Source organism: Thalassophryne amazonica, chromosome 7 (genome assembly GCF_902500255.1).
Source record: "Thalassophryne amazonica chromosome 7, fThaAma1.1, whole genome shotgun sequence".
NCBI classification, from domain to species: Eukaryota; Metazoa; Chordata; class Actinopteri; order Batrachoidiformes; family Batrachoididae; genus Thalassophryne; species Thalassophryne amazonica.
Window position 1 is genome coordinate 54,040,127 of NC_047109.1, and position 27,535 is coordinate 54,067,661.

At 40.9% G+C, this 27,535-nt stretch overlaps 2 protein-coding genes across 3 annotated transcripts in view; both read left to right on the forward strand.

The window, feature by feature from the left end:
- sh3bp5la (SH3-binding domain protein 5-like, a) overlaps nt 1–5,828 on the forward strand; it is a 75,330-nt gene extending 69,502 nt beyond the window's left edge. For both annotated transcript variants that reach the window (XM_034174196.1, XM_034174197.1), the window contains 2 exons: nt 3,909–4,537; nt 4,587–5,828. In XM_034174196.1, coding sequence (XP_034030087.1) covers nt 3,909–4,442 — 534 coding nt within the window. In that variant the 3' untranslated portion in view covers nt 4,443–4,537; nt 4,587–5,828. The remainder of the gene's footprint in view (nt 1–3,908; nt 4,538–4,586) is intronic.
- Nucleotides 5,829–6,439: 611 nt separating this feature from the next.
- gabbr1a (gamma-aminobutyric acid (GABA) B receptor, 1a) overlaps nt 6,440–27,535 on the forward strand; it is a 442,232-nt gene continuing 421,136 nt past the window's right edge. The window contains exon 1 of the mRNA XM_034174198.1: nt 6,440–6,644. The gene's annotated coding sequence lies outside the window, so the exon portion shown is untranslated. The remainder of the gene's footprint in view (nt 6,645–27,535) is intronic.

Consider the following 27,535-nt stretch of genomic DNA (forward strand, 5'->3'; position numbering starts at 1 on the left):
TTATGTTTTGGATGCACCTCGTGTGTATATTTTGGCAAATAAATGGATTTTAATTTATTTATTGAAAAGCCAAGGTTCTGTGTACTCACATGCATATTTTTAGTCCCCAAGCTAAGGTTCTTCAGGTTGCACACATCCAGTGAGTAACAGGCAAACTATCTACAATGCAAATGAGGCTTTAGTGATCGGAATGAAACGGGTGTCACAGGTGTGAAACGGACAGCATTTGTATGTCCCTCCATTGGGTGAGGGGACAAATAACTCACCTTGCGGGTGTCATTCGGGTGGGGACCTGAAATGTCTGTGTGTATACCTGCAGTTTTGTTTTGGAAAATACTTGCCCTTAGAGTGGACCTTGATGACACAGAATAGGTGCTGTTGGTTCAGTCTGAGAAGAGTCTATCTTTTTCCTTCTTGTGAGTGAGTGAATGAGTGAGAGAGGACTTCTACTGTAGGTGAATTATTGTCAGGCAGACCACAGCCACCTTTATGGCCTTGGAGAGAACATGAGCTTTAATAAATCAAATTTAATTTGATACATGTATCTGAATAAAAGTGTGGTCCCAGTACTTTAACAGACATTACAACGGTCATTAGAAATTTTTTTGTTGTTTTTTTTCTCGCCCTCATAACACTTTATTAGCTACTAAAGTATTTGCGTATGTGGCAGTTAAAGGTGAATTCAGTCACTGTGCTGAGGTTTATCTTCCTTCATCATGATGCTGAAGCGTTTCCTCCTTGCTTCCTTCTCCACTGGTGACTGTGAACATATTTAGGAAACAAGATCCCCTTTCACACTTAGGCTGAAAGCCGTGTCCTCTGTGAGTATTCCATTCTGTAGAATTGTGTGAATTAAAGACGGAGTAACTGACCCATGAAAGTTGATCTGCCTTTCCACCCACTCTTGATCTAGTAACAAATACTGAATTCTAGAAGAATGTGAGTGAATTTATAACAGTTGTCTTGAGTGAAAGAACATGATACAATTTTTGACATGAACTGTTCATGCTACTCTTTCTCTGTCTCACCCACTTGCTCTTTTCAGACTGTCTTGTTGTGTGTAGTGATTAAACAGCACAGGTCTGTAGTTTTTGATGACTTTTTTAATGAATCTGTCTGCTTTATAACTTTATTTTCCTTGGCTATTGAGTCTCTGCACCATGTACTTTGTTTTGTGTCTGGGAGCCAGCAGTCCAAAGACACTTCATTCCATTTTTTGATGACACTGCATAATTGTCCCATCTGCCTAACTTTTAATTTAATATATGCATTTATTCATAAATCTGTGAAGCATCCCAGACATGTACAGTGCAGAGGTCACAAAAGAGTCTTTGATGTGTACAGGATCGCATGATCTTAGAGAGAGTGGCATGGCGCATGTCGTGAAATTTGGCCCACTGAGGACCCACTGAGGATAGAAGGTTTCAAATTTAAGTTGAGCCACCTTTTCAGCAGTCAGCTGAAAACTTCATATTCAGTCAGACATTGTGTCTATGCTGAAACAATGACCTGAAAATACCTGTAGTATACATCAAATACCAACTTACAACACATTCAGTAATATTAAAGGTTTTTTTGTTCTTGTTTGTTTTGTGGGAGTCGATAATTAAATAACTTCTGTGAGGGCACAGGCAGAACCTCTTTCTCTTAAAGGATTTGAGGTTCCACAGTGATTAAATCAATTTTCACCTCTGGAACTTGACCTACTTCACAACATTTAAGGAATGGCCCTGTAATAATTCTCAGCTAATGTGTCCTCCTTGTGTACTGCTAAACCTGACAAGTTGACTTTACTGTAAAAAAAAACAAAAAAGGAAATGATAAGGAACAAGTACTACTTTCATGTAAAATAACCATGCTAGTTTATTTTACATCAAACAAAATGCTTGTTCTTGTCTTTTTTTTTTTTTCCCCGGGCAATCTTTCCACATTTTTTTTTTAAAGTAAAGTCAACTTGTCAGCGTTTACAGTGTGGTGAAGATCCACCAGGCACATGCAACTTTGTATGCAGTAACATAATTCTGCAACAATTATGACCACAATGTCATTTGTCTTTTTTCCTCCTTGAGGACACAAATCCTCACTGGATCTTGACCACAGAAGAACGACAACACTTGTACCTCCTTGTTGATCCATCTGTTGCCTCTGCTTGCTCTTGTTTCCCTGGTCTGGCATGGCACTTGTTGTCATTTTCTCCTGCGTAAGTTGACCAGTCGGTGTCTATCCCCGTCCAATGGTTTTTCAGCTCCCTGAAGAAGGCCCTAAAAGTCACCTTTTGGGGGGCGTTCCCTGGGTGTTCCCATGAGTTTCTGCTATGGAAATGAGTGTCTTCATACATAAGCTCTTTGCTTGCCAGGGAGGGCCTTTGGTTTGTAGTCTGTGGATACCCCACAGATTTGGCCACATCCTGCTGTTGCTTTGCTAGTATATGTAAGGAAGGTAAACTTCCTGCTGACACTGTGAGCCAGCATATAAGAGTTTGTCAAAAGTAGATTAATAAATGAGTGAGTTTGGAGATAGTTGTATGCAAAAGTTTGGCACCCCTGATAATTTTCATGATTTTCCTTTATAAATCATTGGTTATCTGGATTGGAAATTTCAGTTAAATATATCATATAGCAGACGAACACACTGATATTTGAGAAGTGAAATGAAGTTCCTAGAATTTACCGAAAGTGTGCAATAATTAAACAAAACTAGGCAGGTGCAAAAATTTGGGCACCCTTGTCTTTTTGATTTGAATACATTTAGCACTAATTATTGAAACATAATTGGTTTGGTAAGCTCACTGACCCTTGATCTCCTTACACAGGTGAATCCATTCATGAGAAAGGGTATTTAAGGTGGCCAATTGTAAATGTTTCCCCTCTTTACATCTTTTCTAATGAGTGGCAACATGGGAGCCTCTAAACAACTCTCATATGACCTGAAAACAAAGATTGTTCAACATAATGGTTTAGGGGAAGGATACAAAAAGCTGTCTTAGAGCTTTCCTCTGTCAGTTTCCAATGTTAGGAACATAGTGAGGAAATGGAAGACCACAGGCACAGTACAAGTTAAGGCCCAAAGTGGGCCTTAACTTAAGGCAGAAAAATCTTAGATAAGCTGAAGTGAAGGATGGTGTGAACAGTCATAGTCAACCCACAGACCTGTTCCAAAGACCTACAACATGATCTTGCTGCAGATAGTGTCTCTGTGCATCGTTCAACTATATAGCATATTTTGCACGAGATGCTGTATGGGAGAGTAATGCAGAGGAAGCTTTTTCTGCTTACACGCCACAGACAGTCGCTTGAGGTATGCTAAAGCACATTTGGACAACCCAGCTTCATTTTGGAATAAGGTGCTGTGGACTGATGAAACTAAAATTGAGTTATTTGGACATAACAAGGGGTGGTATGCATGACAGAAAAAGAACACAACATTCCAAGAAAAACACTTGTTTACCTACAGTAAAATTTGGAGGTGGTTCCATTATACTGTGTGGCTGTGTGGCCAGTGCAGGTACTGGCAATCTTGTTAAAGTTGAGGTCGTATGGATTCCAGTCAATATCTGCAGATTCCTGAGAACAATGTTCATGAATCAGTGACAAAGACATACACCTGAACTTAATGAAGTTTCATGCCATGAAAAGGGTTTTCTGTTGTGCTTGTCTAAACCATTTCTTTCGTTATATTTTTTTCCCCAGATTGTGAGATGTGTGAAATAAAAATGGAACGTCAAGGGTCTGCGCACCCACATTTTCAGTATAGGAGGCACTGGAGAATAATCTTGTTTTCAGAGGCCTTTAACTTCAGTCATTGCTGACCTGGCAACAAATGTGGTGGTGTATTTTATGCATTTACTTGAGGTGTCTGTCAGGTCGCTTGCTGTGTGGTCATCAAAGTTGCCCTCTGTGTGACTCCAGGAACACAAAACCAAAGTTCTGCAGCTGGAACAGCACGTAGCTAAAGCCAAGACCCGCTATTCCATCGCCTTGCGAAACCTGGAGCAGATCAGTGAGCAGATCCACGCTCAGCGTGTCAAGGGAGGACGGCCCTCTGTCTGCGGTGGCCGACGCCCTCCTGTTGGAGCAGAGTCCAATACAGAAGTTCAAGAGGAAGGCGGCGCTTGCGGCGGGGTTGCATTGGATAAAGATCAATTAGATGCAGCAAACAGCCTGGTGGAGAAGTACAAGGAGGAGAATAATGGAAAGGACAGGGACCGGGCAGGTTCAGATTCCCTGTCCGTCTACAGTCTGCAGACCATTGCTTCCGACTTGGAGAAATACGACTCCGTCGAGCACCTTGGGGACCTGAGTGATGTTGGGAGTGTAACAGGTGATGAAGGGGAGAAAGAAAGAGGCGGTGGGGTGGATAAAAGGGACAGGCTTATTGAGGCGAGCGCCAAAGAGCGCCAGCAGCAGTTTTACAAACAGCACCACAGAAGCTTCAGTTTATGAACTTACATTGGTAAAACTAGAGTTTATAATGTAGGTCAACGAACGGGTACAGATGACTGTGCCCCACAACATACACAACAATCACAGTGAATTTACTGGACCTGTAAGAGGTGAGCTTGGTCACAGCTGCACAGGTCCAGTACTTTGTGTAAATAAACACACACAGGCTGACTGACATATTATTAGTCTGATACAGATCACAACATATTAAAGAACTAGTTAGGACACTTACTGTGAGCTACAGCTTACTTCCCTCAGCACAAACAAAGTATGTTCACTCCCTCTGAGGGGCAACTTTATTCCTTCAGCATGAAGACGTCACACACAATGAGCTAAAACCCTGTATGGAAGCATTTGGAAAGGCTTCATTCCTTCCTTTCCTGGGCTAATAATTGATCTAATTTGGTGTGACTGTGGAAAACAAATCTTCCATTTTTATCCCCCCTCAAGTCATGTTGAGTCACATTAGTGACCACTTCAAGGTAGAGGTGGCAGTGTGCGCTCTCCGTGCACGCCGACATCTCTGCTCAGTTCGTCCTTAAGGAAAAATGACAAAAACGATTCTATCAATGCAGAGTAGCGAAGGCATGTTTGTTTTCACATTTCATTTATTTATTTCTTGTAAGTGTATTTATTTTCTGCACGAAAGAATGTTTTTCGAAAATTCTTGAAAGATTAATACGAATTGAGCAGTTTAAAAAAAAAAAAGTTGCAAGCATGCACTCCTTGAAAGCTATTTCGAGACGTTTATGATGGAATCAGGGCTATACAATAAAATTAACGCTGATGTCATTAATGCTAAGATAAGCTCCTATTTTTGTTTTTACCTGCCATGCTGTAGTGTACGATGTAAAAGCACTTCTCAACTATGTATTTGTTTACATTTCTACATGTAACTTTATTTGGCAGCAACTTTTTTTCTTAAAAAAAATTGACCTTGTCAGTTGAAGTGTGCCTTGATGCATTGTCACAAACTTAGAAGTGTTTTAATGTGAAGTCATCTGGAGTTCTGAACAACTGCACTCTTGTACCAGTTGGTGTCAAACATCGTTGCTGGTCAGACTTGAAGAGATATTGTGTTTACCTTCTGTAACTTGTGTTTTATGATAGTGTACTTTGGTTCAGTTTAAGATGTAACATCAGTGAACTCAAGAAATGACTTGTAAATGTATGTAATTATTAGGAAATTGGAAGATATTAACATGTACAGATGCGGTTGTGAATTCAATATTTACAAATACGTTGTACAGATGTTACAATCCCCCACACTTTTGTGTGTCTGTATTTAAAATATCTGGCACTTTTAATCTGCTGTCTTGTTTTGTCAGAATCTCATGCTGTCCAGTTTGTCAAACCTCTATTTAATAAACCAGATAGTTCCTGAGAGCAGTCGAATTTCCTGATGTGAATGATTTTTAAATGAGTTGCAGTTTTACAGCCTTACAAGATGGGAGACAGGAGGAGGGGTTATGTCTTCCCCAGCCAGGCTTGAATTATTCAGCACATGTATAAATATGAAGCAGAACGTTGATCTCAGAATAGATGGAAGAGGAGACACGAAAGGAGATAAAGGAGTCTGCGGGTTTAGGAGATGACCAGTGTTGTAGAAATGACTGAACGCCCGCTTGATCTACTTTTAAGCTGCACGGGGGCTTTAGAGAAGGGCTTAGCAGTGTTAATACCGCAGCGCCATATCTGCATCTCCACCCGTGGCGTGGACTCCTGCTGCCACAGTAATTATTCCCGACGGGATCAAACAGTGGGGTTATCATAAAGCCAAAGCCTCGCATAAAGATTCATTATGATATTTTGCTTTTGGAGGTCTGTACTGAGGAGGAGGAGGGGAAAAGATGCGTGAGGGAGGGACTTACGCACCGTGCGTCTCCATCATGACGTCGCGAATGAGCTCAAGATTGTAGGGGGGAAGAGAGGGAGCAAAGGAGGGGTGTGTGGTGACTTGTTTCGTCGGTTATTGGGATGCGTTTCTATAATTTTTCTTTTTTTTAAGTGTTGTCATTTCTTGTCGCGCGTAAACCGCAGTGGGGGAAGCCGCGTTTTTATGCACGGAGCTGCGTGCACATTTCCAGCCATATAATTACAGCCATACACATCACCGCAAAGATGCACATTTTGACCAAATAATCTGACAGCGGGCTTTCCCAGAAAGGTCCCACCCGGAGGACGAGCACATCGGAACTCAAAGTAAGTACACGCTCCGCCGCGCTTATTCCCACTCAGCGCTACACCGCATGTATTAATAAAACGTCCCATTTCAACACCGGATGCTTATTTCGTCTCTACAATTTTATATGCAAAGGGATATTTGCGCTGGGCACACAGGCCACTTCTAAGCACCGCCACCCTGCTCGCTTGTACATTTTAGTTACGCTTCCGACAGAAAACCAGGCTGCGATTTTACGCATTCTAACCAACATGCAGTCTGTTGATTCGGATGACACGCCGCGTACTAAACGTTATCGGAGCTCATTCATGTCGATGGCTGTACGGGCCAGAGTGTCGTTAATATGGTCGGCCTTCCTTTGCAGGCCGTCGCGGATTCCCTCGTTAACAGCCGACAAGTAACTACCGGCAGCATACGGTTGGTGGCACTCTGTCCCTCACGTCTCAATAGTTCATGTTCAGTCATGCATTATTGCTTCGGAGCCAGTGTGCGTATGTATCCAGGCTGAAAACGGCCTCTGCATGCTAAACAGGCTCCTCCTCGTCATAAAGCGTGCGCTGTCTGTGGTGCTGAAACGGCTGTGCGCGCTGCAGCTTTCCTTCCGCATCGAAAGCCTGTTAGGAAACAGCCTCACCACGCTGATGGAGATGAATGCAGTCGGGATGAGGATCTCTTTCAGGCGTTTCACAAGGCTGCGGGTTTATTTTGGTGCTCTCCACGGTGCTGACTGGGTTTTAATTAAAATTGGAATTACGTGGCACAGATGTGGCCAACAGCCTGCAGGCTTTCATTCCAAGTATGTATTTTCAGAACATGTAAGTCACACCTTGGTTTTGTCTGTGTGGAGCTCACTTTTAGCACAGTGTTTCCGGGGAGCGGGTGTGTGTGTGTGTGTGTGTGTGTGTGTGTGTGTGTGTGTGTGTGTGTGTGTGTGTGTGTGTGTGTGTGTGTGTGTGTGTGTGTGTGTGTGTGTGTGTGTGTGTGTGTAACAACAGCACATGTGTACACCACAGCCTGTACTGTTACTTAACATATTACTTTTAAATTACAAAAATGATGAAGATGTACAAATAAATGTACAGTGCGCAACATACCGGACGATATTTGATAGTTTGAACTAAAGAAATGTTCAGATGAGTGTGGATTGTTGGCCCACAACGTTGGAAACACTCCATTAAAAACGTGAGTCCATTTGTTGTTGTTTTTCATCAGCTTTTTAATTTTGGATTTTTGTGCTCTGTAGTACAACCCCTGGCAAAAATTATGGAATCACCGGCCTCGGAGGATGTTCATTCAGTTGTTTAATTTTGTAGAAAAAAAGCAGATCACAGACATAACACGAAACTAAAGTTATTTCAAATGGCAACTTTCTGGCTTTAAGAAACACTATAAGAAATCAGGAAAAAAATTGTGGCAGTCAGTAACGGTTTCTTTTTTAGACCAAGCAGAGGGAAAAAAATATGGACTCACTCAATTCTGAGGAATAAATTATGGAATCACCCTGTAAATTTTCATCCCCAAAACTAACACCTGCATCAAATCAGATCTGCTTGTTAGTCTGCATCTAAAAAGGAGTGATACCATACGATACACTTTATTGTCCCCTCAGGGAAATTTGTCTTGGACTCATGCAAGTTGCCTTACAAGAAAAGAGAAAACAAACAATACAGATAAAAACACAACCACATCCATAACAAATTAACATGACAGGAGTCAGGAGAAACACCATAAATATTGCATAATTCCAATTTTAAACATTATTGTTTAACAATTTAATAGACATGGGGACGAATGAATTTTAAATCTATTCAGTCTACTCCGAGGAACTCTGTACCTTCTCCCAGAAGGAAGGAGAGTGTACTCTGCGTGAAGAACATGAACTGAATCCATCAGTATCCTCTGAGCTGCTTTCAAAACAGACTCTTCATAGAGTGAACTGAGGGACTGATATTGTTTCTTTCCGATTATCTTCATTGCATCATCAATTTGTCTGTTAAGTTTCGTTTTAAATTGTACAGAAAGATTGCCATACCAGGCAGTCATGCCATACCTAACTAGGCTCTCTAACACTGCCTGGTAAAACAACAACATAATTTTCTGATTGACTCCATACAAACGAAGTCTACGAAGGAAATAAAGTCTTTGATGGAATCGGGAGCACAAACTGTCCACATGTGCAGTCCAGCCGAAGGTATTGTCTATGTGCAGCCCCAAGTACTTGTATGAGTTGACCTGGTCAATGGGAATACCATGTATGACCACAGGAGTATGGTCCCCAACAGTCCTTGGATCCAGAATCATTTCCTTGGTTTTATTGACATTTAAAACCAAGTGGTTGTCATCACACCACTGCACAAAGTGTTTCACTTCAAGGAAGTACTTTGTTGGACTTGAATCTTTGTGCAGTAGGCTCAAAATAGCTGTATCATCAGAAAATTTAAAAACAAAGTTATTGCAGTAGTTATTTGTACAGTTATTAGTATAAAGAGTGAAGAGAACAGGAGAACTGACACAGCCTTGTGGTACACCTGTATTTGATGATTTGAGTACCGAAAGAGCTTGATTAACTCTAACTTGTTGTAATCTATTAGTTAAAAAGGAATGATACCATCTGATTAAAAGTGGGTTAACATTCATTTCCTTTAACTTGGACAACAACAGGTATGGCTGTAATGTATTAAAGGCTGAGCTGAAATCAACCAATAAAATCCGTGCATAAGCAGTAGGATCTTCCAAGTGCTTAAGTGAAAAGTGGGTTAAGCTGTTAATGGCATCGTCAGTGCCTCTACTCTGCCTATAAGCAAATTGGAATGGATCAAGTACAGGGTTAACAACCGTCTTAAGGAAAAATAGCATAATCTTTTCAAAGCACTTGCTTACAACAGATGTTAAAGCTATTGGCCTATAGTCATTATTTCCAAGTGAGCACGATTTTTTGGCGATCACACCTTGGAGAGCTGTTGCACCAAGTGGACTGACATGAATCATGGCTCCAACACGAGAGATGTCAATTGAAACAAAGGAGAGGATTATCAAACTCTTAAAAGAGGGTAAATCATCACACAATGTTGCAAAAGATGTTGGTTGTTCACAGTCAGCTGTGTCTAAACTCTGGACCAAATACAAACAACTTGGGAAGGTTGTTAAAGGCAAACATACTGGTAGACCAAGGAAGACATCAAAGCATCAAGACAGAAAACTTAAAGCAATATGTCTCAAAAATTGAAAATGCACAACAAAACAAATGAGGAACGAATGGGAGGAAACTGCAGTCAACGTCTGTGACCGAACTGTAAGAAACCGCCTAAAGGAAATGGGATTTACATACAGAAAAGCTAAACGAAAGCCATCATTAACACCTAAACAGAAAAAAACAAGGTTACAATGGGCTAAGGAAAAGCAATCGTGAACTGTGGATGACTGGATGAAAGTCATATTCAGTGATGAATCTCAAATCTGCATTGGGCAAGGTGATGATGCTGTAACTTTTGTTTGGTGCCGTTCCAATGAGATTTATAAAGATGACTGCCTGAAGAGAACATGTAAATTTCCACAGTCATTGCTGATATGGGGCTGCATGTCAGGTAAAGGCACTGGGGAGATGGCTGTCATTACATATCAATAAATGCACAAGTTTACGTTGATATTTTGGACACTTTTATTATCCCATCAAGTGAAAGGATGTTTGGGGATGATGAAATCATTTTTCAAGATGATAATGCATCTTGCCATAGAGCAAAAACTGTGAAAACATTCCTTGCAAAAAGACACATAGGGTCAATGTCATGGCCTGCAAATAGTCCAGATCTTAATCCAATTGAAAATCTTTGGTGGAAGTTGAAGAAAATGGTCCATGACAAGGCTCCAACCTGCAAAGCTGATCTGGCAACAGCAATCAGAGAAAGTTGGAGCCAGATTGATGAAGAGTACTGTTTGTCACTCATTAAGTCCATGCCTCAGAGACTGCAAGCTGTTATAAAAGCCAGAGGTGGTGCAACAAAATACTAGTGATGTGTTGGAGCATTCTTTTGTTTTTCATGATTCCATAATTTTTTCCTCAGAATTGAGTGAGTCCATATTTTTTTCCCTCTGCTTGGTCTAAAAAAGTAACCGTTACTGACTGCCACAATTTTTTTTTCTGATTTCTTATAGTGTTTCTTAAAGCCAGAAAGTTGCCATTTGAAATGACTTTAGTTTTGTGTCATGTCTGTGATCTGCTTTTTTTCTACAAAATTAAACAACTGAATGAACATCCTCCAAGGCCGGTGATTCCATAATTTTTGCCAGGGGTTGTAGTATGTTTATTACTGGCATTTGTTTTTAGTTTTAGACTTCAGGTTTAGTGCTTTGACTGCTGGCAAAGCCCTATATAAACAGTTATTATGGCTGTTTTTGTTGTCCTTTCGGCTGCTTCCGGTTTTGTACGGGGTCACCACAGCATAGCCAGATCTGCATTGGTATTTGGCGCAAGTTGTACTCTGGATGCCCTTCCTGACACACCTCCAGTTTTACATGGAGAAACACACACAGCCGCTGGTGTTCCAAAGAGGTCTCCCATCCAACTACAAGGTCCCACACTGTTTAGCTTCTGAGATCTGATGGGATCAGGCTTACACTGAGCAGACCAGCTGCTCAAACAGTTATTATTATTATTATTATTATTGAAGATTGTGAGCTTTTTCATTGTATAAGCTGCAGGACCTTGCAAACTATTAACCCCCCACCCTTCCCCCACAATTTATACTCCGGAAAGGTCATGTATGATTTCACTGACGCCCCTCTGAAAACAAAACCTGAGGTGTTTGCTGGTTTGAAAACCTGCAGATTGTTGGCTCTATTTTGCTCATTCCTGATTTAAAACATGCAGCTGGAGCTGACAGGCGGCCTCCTTGGTGCCTCTGCAGCCACAGCACTGGCTGGTTTCGGCACGTCATCCATGTTGCACTCACTCAGAGTTTACTTTTATCAGGCCCAGTGTGTGATCGCTGATATTAATGACTCCTGCTGGGCTGTCTTCTTTCTCCCCTTTCTCTTTCATGCCTCTCCTCCCACCATCCTACAAAGGAGACACACACACACACTGCAGAATCTCCGGTGGTGTCTACCTCCTGCGTGCTTCTTGTCAGTGAACTCTAAAAATACACTGCATAATGCAAATGAAGTATCTAGCAGAGTTTGTATGTCTTCCATAAGCAAACCTTGCAACCATCTGCCTCCCTCAATGTGGTGCTTTGCTTGGTTAGGTTTCACCACCACCACAGTCACACGTTCACATCCACCACCTACTGTATTTACTGTCTTACTAAGTGTCCGGAGACGTGTTTATATTTGTGCACACTGTATGTGGCACCTCATGATGCCAATTTATTTTTCAAAACTTCAAAAGAACAGCCATCTATAGAGTGTTGTTATCTTTGAGATACTGTCCTAACTCCTGTTGCATCATTTGGATCTGTGTAAGTTTGTATGGCCTGACAAATGTATTCACATCGTTAGGATTTTATCATTTTACAAATTATGCAATTTGTGCTTTATCCTGAAAATTTGCATGCTCCCCCAGAAGTTTCTGGGTGTGATAGCCAGCCTATGGATACTGTGCATGCTGTGTGGAGTGGGGGCAGAGTCTCTGATTCTTCCCAATGAGATCTGGCGTTCATCAGGGATGTGTTCTGGCTCCTACTTTGTTCAGTGGTTGCACATTTTGAGATGTCATAATAATTTTGGCTCAACTCTTTTGGTGTACCATAAAGACCACAAGAAATGTTTTTATAATACTAAAACCCTAAATTGAAAAAAGTTGGGACAGTATGTAAAATGGAGAAAAACAAACAACTCAGTGATTCTTACATTTATTTTGAATTCTACTTCATTGCAGAGAGTATAAACCTGAGATATTTCATGTTTTATGTGGTCATCTTGATTTCAGTTGTTAATATGCATCCATTCCTGCATTTAGAGAATGCAGCACATTAAACAAGAAGGAATAAATTGGGATGGGGCAATTCAGGGCTGGTAAATGCTTCAGTGTCCCAATGTTTTTTGGAATGTGTTGCAGACCTTAAATGTAGGAATAGATGTGTATTAACAAATGAAGTAAAGTTGACCATGCAAACATGAAATGTCTTGGACTTATTCTGTCTGTAATGAAACAGAAGTCAAAGTAAACTAATCACTGAGTTGTTGTTTTTTTTAATTCCATACCATCACATGTTTTTCTGATTTTGGGTTGTATTTTGTGCAATGGTGTCACACATAACTCTAAGGAAACACTACCACCCCGCAACCTTTTATATTGCATATGTGAATTCCTAGTGATACCATGGTATTAATATGAAGGTCAAAGATCAAGGTCAGTGTAGCCCATTGAATAGTTAGAAAACTGCATTTTTTGCAACAGATTCTGAGAAACCTAGAAGATTGATTTCAAGTACATATGAATCAGCTAACAGCTGATCTACATGTGGCGTCATGATGATGTCACCAAATGGTAAATGGACTGCATTTATATAGCATTTTCCCATCTGAATTAGAAGCGCAAAGCGCTTTACAATGATGTCTCGCATCCACCCATTCACACTCGCACACCGGTGCTGAAACACAATGTGCTCACTACACACCTGGAGCAACTTGAGGATGAAGGACCTTGCCCAAGGGCCCTTAGTGATTTTGTGGTCAGGCTGGTGTTTGAACCGAGGATCCTCTGGTCTCAACCCCAATGCTTAACCACTAGACCGTCGCTTCCTGCCAAGTGACATTATGTCACATTAAATGATTAAAAAACTCATTTTCTGCAATTAATTCAAAACAAAGAGCTGCATGGATGATCAGCAGATCATCATATGATTATTTGTATGTGACGTACAAAATTAAAATTGTACAGCATATCAGTGGATTATTTCATTACGGTGCACTGTAATATTTGGGCCACAGCACATATCCGGTCAGCACAGCTGATAAAGTTTATCTATTTATTCACTTTACTTTTGATTTTACTCTTCAGCATATACAACCCCTGGAAAAAATTATGGAATCACCGGCCTCGGAGGATGTTCATTCAGTTGTTTAATTTTGTAGAAAAAAAGCAGATCACAGACATGACACAAAACTAAAGTCATTTCAAATGGCAACTTTCTGACTTTAAGAAACACTATAAGAAATCAGGAAAAAAAATTGTGGCAGTCAGTAACGGTTACTTTTTTAGACCAAGCAGAGGGAAAAAAATATGGAATCACTCAATTCTGAGGAAAAAATTATGGAATCATGAAAAACAAAAGAACGCTCCAACACATCACTAGTATTTTGTTGCACCACCTCTGGCTTTTATAACAGCTTGCAGTCTCTGAGGCATGGACTTAATGAGTGACAAACAGTACTCTTCATCAGTCTGGCTCCAACTTTCTCTGATTGCTGTTGCCAGATCAGCTTTGCAGGTTGGAGCCTTGTCATGGACCATTTTGTTCAACTTCCACCAAAGATTTTCAGTTGGATTATGATCCGGACTATTTGCAGGCCATGACATTGACCCTATGTGTCTTTTTGCAAGGAATGTTTTCACAGTTTTTGCTCTATGGCAAGATGCATTATCATCTTGAAAAATGATTTCATCATCCCAAACATCCTTTCAATTGATGGGATAAGAAAAGTGTCCAAAATATCAATGTAAACTTGTACATTTATTGATGATGTAATGACAGCCATCTCCCCAGTGCCTTTACCTGACATGCAGCCCCATATCATCAGTGACTGTGGAAATTTACATGTTCTCTTCAGGCAGTCATCTTTATAAATCTCATTGGAATGGCACCAAACAAAAGTTCCAGCATCATCACCTTGCCCAATGCAGATTCGAGATTCATCACTGAATATGACTTTCATCCAGTCATCCACAGTCCACAATTGCTTTTCCTTAGCCCATTGTAACCTTGTTTTTTCTGTTTAGGTGTTAATTATGGCTTTCGTTTAGCTTTTCTGTATGTAAATCCCATTTCCTTTAGGTGGTTTCTTACAGTTCGGTCACAGACGTTGACTCCAGTTTACTCCCATTCGTTCCTCATTTGTTTTGTTGTGTATTTTCGATTTTTGAGACATATTGCTTTAAGTTTTCTGGCTTGACGCTTTGATGTCTTCCTTGGTCTACCAGTATGTTTACCTTTAACAACCTTCCCATGTTGTTTGTATTTGGTCCAGAGTTTAGACACAGCTGACTGTGAACAACCAACATCTTTTGCAACATTGCGTGATGATTTACCCTCTTTTAAGAGTTTGATAATCCTCTCCTTTGTTTCAATTGACATCTCGTGTTGGAGCCATGATTCATGTCAGTCCACTTGGTGCAACAGCTCTCCAAGGTGTGATCACTCCTTTTTCGATGCAGACTAACAAGCAGATCTGATTTGATGCAGGTGTTAGTTTTGGGGATGAAAATTTACAGGGTGATTCCATAATTTTTTCCTCAGAATTGAGTGATTCCATATTTTTTTCCCTCTGCTTGGTCTAAAAAAGTAACCGTTACTGACTGCCACAATTTTTTTTCCTGATTTCTTATAGTGTTTCTTAAAGCCAGAAAGTTGCCATTTGAAATGACTTTAGTTTTGTGTCATGTCTGTGATCTGCTTTTTTCTACAAAATTAAACAACTGAATGAACATCCTCCGAGGCCGGTGATTCCATAATTTTTGCCAGGGGTTGTATATGTATATATATATATATATATATATATATATATATATATACACACACAGTAGTGTTCAGAATAATAGCAGTGCTATGTGACTAAAAAGATTAATCCAGGTTTTGAGTATATTTCTTATTGTTACATAGGAAACAAGGTACCAGAAGATTCAGTAGATTCTCACAAATCCAACAAGAACAAGCATTCATGATATGCACACTCTTAAGGCTATGAAATCGGGCTATTAGTAAAAAAAGTAGAAAAGGGGTTGTTCACAATAATAGTAGTGTGGCATTCAGTCAGTGAGTTTGTCAATTTTGTGGAACAAACAGGTGTGAATCAGGTGTCCCCTATGTAAGGATGAAGCCAGCACCTGCTGAACATGCTTTTCTCTTTGAAAGCCTGAGGAAAATGGGACATTCAAGACATTGTTCAGAAGAACAGCGTAGTTTGATTAAAAAGTTGATTGGAGAGGGGAAAACCTATACGCAGGTGCAAAAAATTATAGGCTGTTCATCTACAATGATCTCCAATGCTTTAAAATGGACAAAAAAAAACAGAGACACGTGGAAGAAAATGGAAAACAACCATCAAAATGGATAGAAGAATAACCAGAATGGCAAAGGCTCACCCATTGATCAGCTCCTGGAGTTACCTGTAAGTGCTGTGACAGTCTAAGACGCCTGTGTGAAGCTAATTTATTTACAAGAATCCCCCGCAAAGTCCCTCTGTTAAATAAAAGACGTGCAGAAGAGGTTACCATTTCCCAAATAACACATCAACTGGCCTAAAGAGAAATGGAGGAATATTTTGTGGACTGATGAGAGTAAAATTGTTCTTTTTGAGTCCAAGGGCCGCAGACAGTTTGTGAGACGACCCCCAAACTCTGAATTCAAGCCACAGTTCACAGTGAAGACAGTGAAGCATGGTGTTGTAAGCTTCATGATATGGGCATGTTTCTCCTACTATGGTGTTTGGCCTATATATCGCATACCAGGTATCGTGGATCAGTTTGGATATGTTCAGTGGTGGGCACAGATAACCAAAAATTAACTTTGATAACAGATAATCAGATAACTGAAAAGTTATTTTTGATAAAGATAAACCACCCAAAAATGTATCCGAAGTTACAGATAACCAATAAATTCCAGTATTGTCTCTGGTATATTTGCAACCACTAATAAACTGAATTTGAGTTTTAAAACCACAATTGCTTCTGGTAACATCAAAAGCGACAACAAACTCAAACAATGAGCCCGCACTTCTGTCTTTGAACATCCTGCCCCCTGCTAGAAGCTCTTGTTTACTACATGGCTTCCAACACCAAGACCAGCTTAGAGCAACCATAAAGCCCAGCTCTCTACTAATCACAACGCTCAGGTCAGGTGGAGGTCTTGGAAAATAAAGCCATGCTGACTTATGGTTTTGATTTATAAATAACATTAATACCAATAGACTAACTCCATTAATGTCAGTTCTGTCATTTGTACAAAGTTAAAATATAACATATATCTTTTAATGTTGAATAATGCACTAATTCTGAGGTTTTGTAACAAACACAGACGGATTGCAAAGGATTCTGGGTAAAATGTGCCTCTGCTAAACACTGCTTGGTTCAGTCATTCATTATGTAAACCAACACGTTAATGTGACATGTGTCGTGTGTTGGTGTTTACAGATAAATGTGCTTTTGTAAAATATTCCATTTTTTTATTTGTAAAAACAGGCATTTTTACGGAGCCCTGGAAGTGTCATCGCAAAATGTTTTGCATGTGGAGAGAATGTGCGCACATTTTATGATATTGTAAAACATGCACACAATATTGTCTTGACACATAAATGTTGGCTATTCGCCCTATTGACGTTTCAAATCCCACAAAACCTCAGAGAGGTCACTGCGCTGCAAGAGCTCAGTAACATTGAGAACTGCATTGAGACGCTTTGATCACTCTGCACTTTAACCGTCCGCTGCACACAGACAACACCATGAACATCGCACCATAAAACTATTTTTATATTGTGCCTAAAACTCTCGTGAATATATTCTCTGGGTTTATAGACATTGTTATTGTGTGTGTTTTATGTAAACGTGAGAATCACAGGCTGTCTCTCCGTTATTTTCAATGGGAGCTGCTATGAGCTACGCTGGCTTCCTGATCAGGTCGTTTTGGAGGAAAGTGAAGTTTGCTCTTTAATGTCTTGATTATTGTTCTTTACAACACTGTTTGTCCTCTTTGTTCGAGACTAATATATATATGTCTGAAATTCGGTTTGCGTTTATTAAATTCCACGCAGATTAAATTTATTTTTTATTTATTTATTATTTGTTATAATTGTTTTAGCAAGTTTTCAGGGTATCATGCATGCAGTCTCTTATTAACGTGACGAAAAGCATAAAAAAAATTATATTTTTGTAGTATAATATTAATTTACAACTGTCATCGTGTTGATTCTCTATATGTCTTTGACTGCAGCGACACTCTGGCACGCAAGGGATTATGGGATACGTCAATAGGGCGAATGAACACTACGGGCCAGTAGATGGCAGTAGAGACCTTGAAAACTTGCCAAAACAAAATTCCAGATAATCCGTGTCTGCTACATTTAAGATGCGTGGAATTTAATAAAAGCAGACACAATAACAACGTCTATAAACCCAGAGAATATATTCATGAGAGTTTTAGGCACTAGAGTTTAATGCTGTTGTCCATAGAGCCTTATCAGAGTGTTTCAAATGCATTTCTCATGTCGTGAATGTACTGAGATTACCCTATCCTACCCATAATGCACTGCTGGGCACAGCATATATCCACACTAAAACCTTAAAAATTAGGGCATTACTTTAAAACTAAAACATATATCTGATATTTTCACTTTATAAAACTTCAGACATGACATTCATTTAAATAACTTGTCCGACATTAGTTTGGTTAAAAGTTGAACCATAAGTTAAAAATGTATGCCTCTGGATGACTTGGGTGATATTGCCCGTGTATCAGTATGGGGTTAAAAGAAATGAGTTTTTTTTTGTTTTTTTTATTTATTTATTTATTTTGGGGGGGGGGGATCTGTTCTCCTTTATCTACAGAGGATAGAGTGGTTTCTTTTTAAAGCAACTCTTCTCTGTTTTGCAGAGAGTAGAACTACACATCAGCTATGAAACATTTAGCAGGTAGGTGCTCAACTGATTTTAAGTTTTATAAATATTTGTAGCTGTTCAGCTTTATTTACCACGTTATTGATCTAACAATTATCGGACAAAAATTTATCGCAAGATAATTAGTCCGATAATGGTTTTTTAAGTTATCTAAAAAGATAATCCGATAATGAAAACATTATCTTCGATAATTAGCAGATTGTCGGAACTGTGCCCACCACTGGATATGTCAAAATACTTGAAGAGGTCATGTTGCCTTATGCTGAAGAGGACATGCCCTTGAAATGGGTGTTTCAGCAAGACAGTGACCCCAAGCACACTAGTAAACGAGCAAAATCTTGTTTCCAAACCAACAAAATTAATGCATCGCAGATGTGAAGAAATCATGAAAAACTGTGGTTATACAACTAAATACTAGTTTAGTGATTCACATGATTGCTAAAAAAGCAGTTTGAACATAATAGTTTTGAGTTTGTAGCGTCAACAGCAGATGCTACTATCACTGTGAACACCCCCTTTTCTACCTTTTTTTTTTTTTTTTTTTACTAATAGCCCAATTTCATAGCCATAAGAGTGTGCATATCATGAATGCTTGGTCTTGTTGGATTTGTGAGAATCTACTGAATCTACTGGTACCTTGTTTCCCATGTAACAATAAGAAATATGCTCAAAACCTGGATTAATCTTTGTAGTCACATAGCACTACTATTATTCTGAACACTACTGTATATATATACTCAACAAAAATATGTGTTATGTGTCGACGCGGGTTGAGGAGCGGACCTGCGTCAGATGGAACCCAGCGCTACAAATAACCAGAAAAGCGGTTCCAAAAACAATATATTTATTACACCCGCTGTGCATAAAAAGTGTAAAAACAAAAATAGCGTCCTTCTGGTGGAGTGACTGTTGGCACGCTCTCCAGCGCCCACAAGGATCAAAGCCCGGCGCTCCTGGACTCACTACCACCGCCAAACACCCCCCAGGTGGACACGACAAACTGACTCTCTGTGAAGCAAAGAAGAGGTGAGGTAAGTCAGCAGTTACAACAATATCTTTCAAAAGACACACGCTATCAGCAACACATTCAGGTCTGTATCTTTTTAACTTTATGCAAATGAGCAGCTTCTCATAACAGGTGGAGGATCACTTATCCGCACGCCACAGCAGTGAAAAGCAAGCTGCACAATTCTCATCACAATTCAAGTATACTGTGTAACAAAACACCAAGTTACTATCAACAATTAATCAAACACTTAATTACCTTTAATGTGTGCTGACAGCATGTGTCCTCACCCTTCCTTGCTTCATGGGCTCGATGTGTCAAACCCAGGCGCGGTCCTCAGCGTCTCACAAACGAACATCACAAGGTCGAGTTCCCGGCAGTTCTGCTTGAATCACACATGACTTAAATGCAGAACGCCATCCAATTATCTGCTTCAGCTGAAAGTCTTTAAGGTTGCATGTGAGCACCAGTCACAGGTGCTACACATGATGTTGATGAGGGTGAGGACTCTTCAGCCAGCACCTTCTCCACAGACAAATCAGTTTTCATGCCACCTGAAGAGCAAAGAAAAGAAAAGAACACCAAAATATCCAGCCACACCCCCCAACACACAACAATATGAACGCAACACTTTTGGTTTTGCTCCCATTTTGTATGAGATGAACTCAAAGATCTAAAACTTTTCCCACATACACAATATCACCATTTCCCTCAAATATTGTTCACAAACCGGTATAAATCTGTGATAGTGAGCACTTCTCCTTTGCTGAGATAATACTTCCCACCTCACAGGTGTGCCATATCAAGATGCTGATTAGACACCATGATTAGTGCACAGGTGTGCCTTAGACTGCCTACAATAAAAGGCCACTCTGAAAGGTGCAGGTTTTTTTTTATTGGGGGGGGGGGGATACTAGTCAGTATCTGGTGTGACCACCATTTGCCTCATGCAGTGCAACACATCTCCTTCGCATAGAGTTGATCAGGTTGTCAATTGTGGCCTGTGGAATGTTGGTCCACTCCTCTTCAGTGGCTGTGCGAAGTTGCGACGACGAACTGGAGTCAGGTCGAGACCCCGATGAGGACGCTGAGCATGCAAATGAGCTTCCCTGAGACGGTTTCTGACAGTTTGTGCAGAAATTCTTTGGTTATGCAAACCGATTGTTTCAGCAGCTGTCCGAGTGACTGGTCTCAGACGATCTTGGAGGTGAACATGCTGTATGTGGAGGTCCTGGGCTGGTGTGGTTACATGTGGTCTGCGGTTGTGAGGCTGGTTGGATGTACTGCCAAATTCTCTGAAACGCCTTTGGAGACGGCTTATGGTAGAGAAATGAACATTCAATACACGAGCAACAGCTCTGGTTGACATTCCTGCTGTCAGCATGCCAATTGCACGCTCCCTCAAATCTTGCGACATCTGTGGCATTGTACTGTGTGATAAAACTGCACCTTTCAGAGTGGCCTTTTATTGTGGGCAGTCTAAGGCACACCTGTGCACTAATCATGGTGTCTAATCAGCATCTTGGTATGGCACACCTGTGAGGTGGGATGGATTATCTCAGCAAAGGAGAAGTGCTCACTATCACAGATTTAGACTGGTTTGTGAACAATATTTGAGGGAAATGGTGATATTGTGTATGTGGAAAAAGTTTTAGATCTTTGAGTTCATCTCATACAAAATGGGAGCAAAACCAAAAGTGTTGCGTTTATATTTTTGTTGAGTGTATATATATATATATATATATATATATATATATATATATATATATATATATATATATATATATATATATATATATATATATTGTGTGTGCGTGTTTTGATATTCACAATGCATTGAGTGGCTCATGAGTAAAACGTCTCCATGCACAGACCTCGTTTCGTGTTGCTAGTACTCATGTTGGGTTGTGGCTGCTTTTAACACATCTGTGTCTGCATGTGTAGTGTGAATTTGCAGCAGACATATAATCAAATTATATTCTTGCATGCGCTGTAGACTGTATTTGTGTTTGCGTATGTTTTCTCAGTTTGTAGGAATGTTTTTTGATGCAACTACGTGTTGTAGATTTGACACAGTTGGGGTTTTGTCATATGTATGGAAACATTTTCTGCATTTGCTGGTTTTGTCTTCATTTGGAAATGTTGTGGCCTCTTTCGGCCACCATACAGTCTACCCAGTGCCAAGACAACTTGACGACTGGGTATGAAAACCACAACAGTGTTGCATGGAAGTTACCAAAATCACTTGTGTTGTGTTGAGCTGTGCAACAGGTGGAAGATACAACCCATAATGTTTCCTGAAAGAATTTTCTCCAGCACATAAATTAATGCAAAAATTGCTACTGTGTCTGGTGATTTGTGGATATTCATGCTGGTTATATGGTCGCAAATAGAGGAGACGTTTTATGGCAACGCATTAGCGGAGCCGTAAAACAGCTATTTGAAACTGTATAAACAGCATGAATGTCTGCAAATCATCAGACACAAGGGGGTTATTCCCATTCTAATTCAGTTCCATCGTTTGCATGGTTTATTTTTCTGTAGGTAAATCAGTCGGCGAGGCTTACCATCAAGCTGAGGCAGCATCGTTCTAGCAGAGGTCAGAGCTCGGAGTAATCCATCAAACGTGAAAATATCAAATCCATCAAATGTGAAACGGTACAACCCCAATTCCAATGAAGTTGGGACGTTGTGTAAAATGTAAATTAAAAACAGAATACAATCATTTGCAAATCCTTTTCAATCTATATTCAATGGAATACACCACAAAAACAAGATATTTAATGTTCAAACTGATAATCTTTATTGTTTCTGTGCAAATATTTGCTCATTTTGAAATGGATGCCTGGAACATGTTTAAAAAAAAAAGTTGGGACAGTGGCAACAAAAGACTGGGAAAGTTGATGAATGCTCAAAGAATACCTGTTTGGAACATTCCACGGGTGAACAGGTTAATTGGAAACAGGTGAGTGTCATGATTGGGTATAAAAGGAGCATCCCCAAAAGGCTCAGCCATTCACAAGCAAAGATGGGGTGAGGATCACCACTTTGTGAACAACTGCATGAAAAAATAGTTCGTCAGTTTAAGAACAATGTTTCTCAACATTCATTTGCAAGGAATTTAGGGATTCCATCATCTACAGTCCATAATATAATCAGAAGATTCAGAGAATCTGGAGAACTTTCCACACGTAAGTGGCAAGGCTGAAAACCAACATTGAATGCCCGTGACCTTCCATCCCTCAGGTGGCACTGCATTAAAAACCAACATCATTGTGTAAAGGATCTTACTGCGTGGGCTCAGGAACACTTCAGAAAACCATTGTCAGTCAACATAGTTCGTTGCTACATCTACAAGTGCAAGTTAAAACTCTACCATGCAAAGTGAAAGCCATACAGCAACAACATCCAGAAACACCGCCGCCCTCTCTGGGCCCAAGCTCATTTGAAATGGACAGACTTAAAGTGGAAAAGTGTGCTATGGTCTGATGAGTCCAAATTTCAAATTGTTTTTGGAAATCATGGATGTCGTGTCCTCGGGACAAAAGAGGAAAAATACCATCCAGATTGTTACCAGCGCAAAGTTCAAAAGCCAGCATCTGTGATGGTATGGGGTGTGTTAGTGCCCATGGTATGGGCAACTTCCACATCTGTGATGGCACCATCAATGCTGAAAGGTACATCCAGGTTTTCCAAGCATCCAAGCAACGTTTTTTTTTTTTTATTTCAGCAAGACAGTGCCAAGCCACATTCTGCACGTGTTACAACAGCGTTGCTTCGTAGTAAAAGAGTGCAGGTACTGAACTGGCCTGCCTGCAGTCCAGACCTGTCGCCTATTGACACATGTTGCAGGCATCCATTTCAAAATAAGCAAATATTTGCACAAAAACAATAAAGTTTATCAGTTTGAACATTAAATATCTCACTGTGTGGTTGAGACTTGGATAATAACCAGTGACATAAGGAGATGACTTTGATACCAGGTCTCTTTGGAGTATTCTTGGGATCCGCTGGAATAACTTTGAGTCAATGGTCACTTCAAGATACTTGGGCCCAGTTTCATAAAGCGGTCTAATCTTTTAGTCTACTAAATTTACTTAGTCGACTATGGTTAGTCGCCCACATTAGCTGTCTAATCTCCATTTCACATTGACAGCCAAACTTGTAGATTAGCCGTCTAACGTTAGTCAATGATTTTCACGGGCATAAGTGGCCTTGTGAGTGCCGTTGCCAAGAAATGCCTCCAGTGCCCGAGAGTTTTGTTTACTTACGGTGTTGCTGACCGAATGGTCCCCCCTAAAAATCGGTCCGCCCTGCCTTCACTGTGCATGCATTATTAGCCGCGGTTCATAGATCATCACCTCGTTTCTGCTTAAAACTGCACTCCAGTCATCACCTATCTCAGCGACAGATATCTGAAGCTTTTGTACAACAATCATTTCCACATAAATTCAGCATTGTTTCCTCATAAACGATGGAGGAAGCGATCAGAGCGCTACAGCTACACGAGCTGTTAGCTGATGCATTCATTGTGCGTTGGTCATTTTAATACATCACAGAGTATCGCCTTGTTTCTGCTTAAAATGGCCTTGTTTATGCTTAAAACTGACTTTAGAATGATTTAAGAGGTTTTACTTTGTCATCTAATGGTTAATAATCACATTAATCCATTTGACTGCTTTGGGTGAAGAGACACTGTCTCAGATGAGCTGCTGAGCTCCGAAACTACACGTGCAGTGGAGGCTGTGGGGACCGTTCGGTCTGCGACACAGGGTTGGCCGAGTCCGCCGCAACAGAGGAGGAGTGCTCCCGGCCTTGGCGTCCGTAAATATCTCCAATGGATTATTCCAGTCCTGGAACACTCGCTCCCACCACAAGGCTCTCCTTCCTTCCTGCTTCATCAATTGGTGGTATATGAGAGCCGCCATTTTTGAGGTAAGACACTGAAGTTTTTTTCAAGTAAAACAAGTTTAGCCTCCTCTGTAGCAGGCTAAACACTTTGGTCGGCTAACACAAAACTGTAGCCAACTAAGTACTTTGTGCAACAACACATCAAAAGATTAGTCAACTAAGTGAGTTTAGTTGACTAAACAACATTAGACTGCTTTATGAAACTGGCCCCTGGACATGCTTAGATGAGGAGTGTCACTTATATATTGTGAGGGAACATCAGCTTTGACATTTTGTCAATGAGGTGCATGTTGAGGACCTCAGTGAATGGAGAATGCCAAGGGGACACACATTACACCTGGCAGCAGCAGGTAGATGGTGATGTTCCAGAGGTGGCGATGGGACCAGTCTGTCTGGGTGGTTGTCATCCTGGATCCAGTGTAGTTCTGTAGTGTGGTGGATGCAGCAAAACGTATCACCAGGACGTGCTCCCAGACTTGAGTTGACTTTTAAAAGGGGGAACAGAAGTGCTCTAAATCCATCAGTTTGGATATGAAAAGCCTCACAATAAAGATATTAGGATTTACGAGGGCTGTCCATAAAGTATAGGTCCTTTTTATTTTTTTCAAAAACTATATGGATTTCATTCAGACATGTCAGACATGCTTGAACCCTCGTGCGCATGCGTGAGTTTTTCCACGCCTGTCGGTGACGTCATTCGCCTGTGAGCACTCCTTGTTGGAGGAGTCATCCAGCCCCTTGTCGGAATTCCTTTGTCTGAGAAGTTGCTGAGAGACTGGCGCTTTGTTTGATCAAATTTTTTTCTAAACCTGTGAGACACATCGAAGTGGACACGGTTCGAAAAATTAAGCTGGCTTTCAGTGAAAATTTTAACGGCTGATGAGAGATTTTGAGGTGATACTGTCGCTTTAAGGACTTCCCACGGTGCAAGACGTCGCGCAGCGGTCTCAGGCGCCATCATCAGCCTGTTTCAAGCTGAAAACCTCCACATTTCAGGCTCTATTGATCCAGGACGTCATGAGAGAACAGAGACGTTTCAGAAGAAATCGGTTTCAGCATTTTATCCAGATATTCCACTGTTAAAGGAGATTTTTTTTAATGAAAGACGTGCGGACAGGTCCGCGCGTCGGGACGCAGCCGGCGCAGTGCGGCGGCACAGGAAAAACACCTCCGTGTTGATAACCATTTGTAAAATCCAGGCGTCTTTTGATGGCTTTCAGTGGAGTGAGTATATGAGAAATTGTTTAACAGCTGGACATGTTCCAACTTGTCCTTAAGGTTTCCAACAGAGGTGTTTTTCCTGTGGCGGAGTGTCGCGGTGGCTGCGAGCCGACACTGCAATCCGCCCGCACGTCTTTCATTAAAAAAATCTCCTTTAACAGTGGAATATCCGGATAAAATGCTGAAACCGACTTCTTCTGAAACTTCTCTGTTCTCTCACGACGTCCTGGATCAATAGAGCTTGAAATGTGGAGGTTTTCAGCTTGAAACAGGCTGATGACGCTGCCTGAGAGCGCTGCGCGATGTCTCGCACCGTGGGAAGTCCTTAAAGCGACAGTATCACCTCAAAATCTCTCATCAGCCGTTAAAATTTTCACTGAAAACCAGCTTAATTTTTCGAACCGTGTCCACTTCGATGTGCCTCACAGGTTTAGAAAAATTTTTGATCAAACAAAGCGCCAGTCTCTCAGCAACTTCTCAGACAAAGGAATTCCGACGAGGGGCTGGACGACTCCTCCCACAAGGAGTGCTCACAGGCGAATGACGTCACCGACAGGCGTGGAAAAACTCACGCATGCGCACGAGGGTTCAAGCATGTCTGACGTTAAAACATATGAATGAAATCCATATAGTTTTTGAAAAAAATTAAAAGGACCTATACTTTATGGACAGACCTCGTATAGTCATGTTCAGTATGTTGTAGTACACAGGTAAAACACCAAAATGATGATTCTGATTTGGCTGAAAGCTGTCAGGTTGTTCCTGATGGCAGTGGGGTGGTCAAGTGGCTCCTACACTTGTTTTCAAAACACAAAGTTCCCAGTTCAGCACCCCTTGTGCCTGTTGTCCAAGTAAGTGTGGAGTTCCATCAGAAAATGTGTCTGGTGTAAAACACACGCTGAAAGAAGTTACTTTTTTCTTTCCTTGGTACCATTTTTAGTCTCACCAATCCTCCCAGTTCTTTGACATTGTCATAATTACACTCACCTGTAACTAATCATCCTCATTACTCTCTCAGCACACTTTCAGTCACCTCCCTGCTGCTTTGTCAGATTGTTTTCTCAGCCCTGATGTGTCTGGTCTCTCCCTCAGTCTATTTTATTCCAACTTTGTGCACACCTGGCAATGTCATCGCTTTTTTATACTTCCGAAGGTTTTCAAAAGTTCCCTTTGTTCTGTCATTGCTCTTTGTTTTTCTAAGTGTTTTCCCTCATTGATACCATCTGTTTCTGTCATCAGTTTAATGCTAAACTATTTTCATTCCAGACCTGCTCCAACAATGCTGTTTATTTTGGAGACAGAGGATGTGATGAGATTTTGTGTTCACTGAACACACTGTTGAACTCACAGCTGCACCTCTGATGCACTTCAGTCAGGTGACAGTCCTGACACAGTCAGGCACGTTTCTGGAAAAGGAAGACAGTCTTAGAAATTAGTGCCTCATACTCAAGGCCATCCCACAACAATATTGCCAACACCGTGCATATGGTGTGCCTCAGAGAGCAAAAAGTTTTTTCCAACAAAGTCAGTGACCGCATTCTTGAAGAGGCTGTGACGGAGACTTTATTAGCAACTCCACTAAATTGCAGAATGACTGGGGCTTTAGACAGTGACTCCAAGAAGTCTTCTGGCTTTGGGATCAGGAGGACAAAGGTCAGAGTCATTGGAAGCAGTTAGCGTGTAACAGTGTTGCTAACTCCTCAGTAAGCCCCTTTCACACCGGGCCCGAGTAGAGTCACATTCTGCTGCGTATCTATTATGCAGGAATGGCTGCGTATGTTGGCCGCTGAGTTGGTGGGGGGGCTTTGGCCCACCTCTTCTTCTTCTGTGATTTTGGCCTGCTTCGCCTTCTTCTGTGGTTTTGACCCACCTCGTCGTCTTCTGTGGTTTTTGCTCACCTCTTCTTCTGTGGTTTTGGCCCACCGCTTCTTCTCTGGTTTTGACCC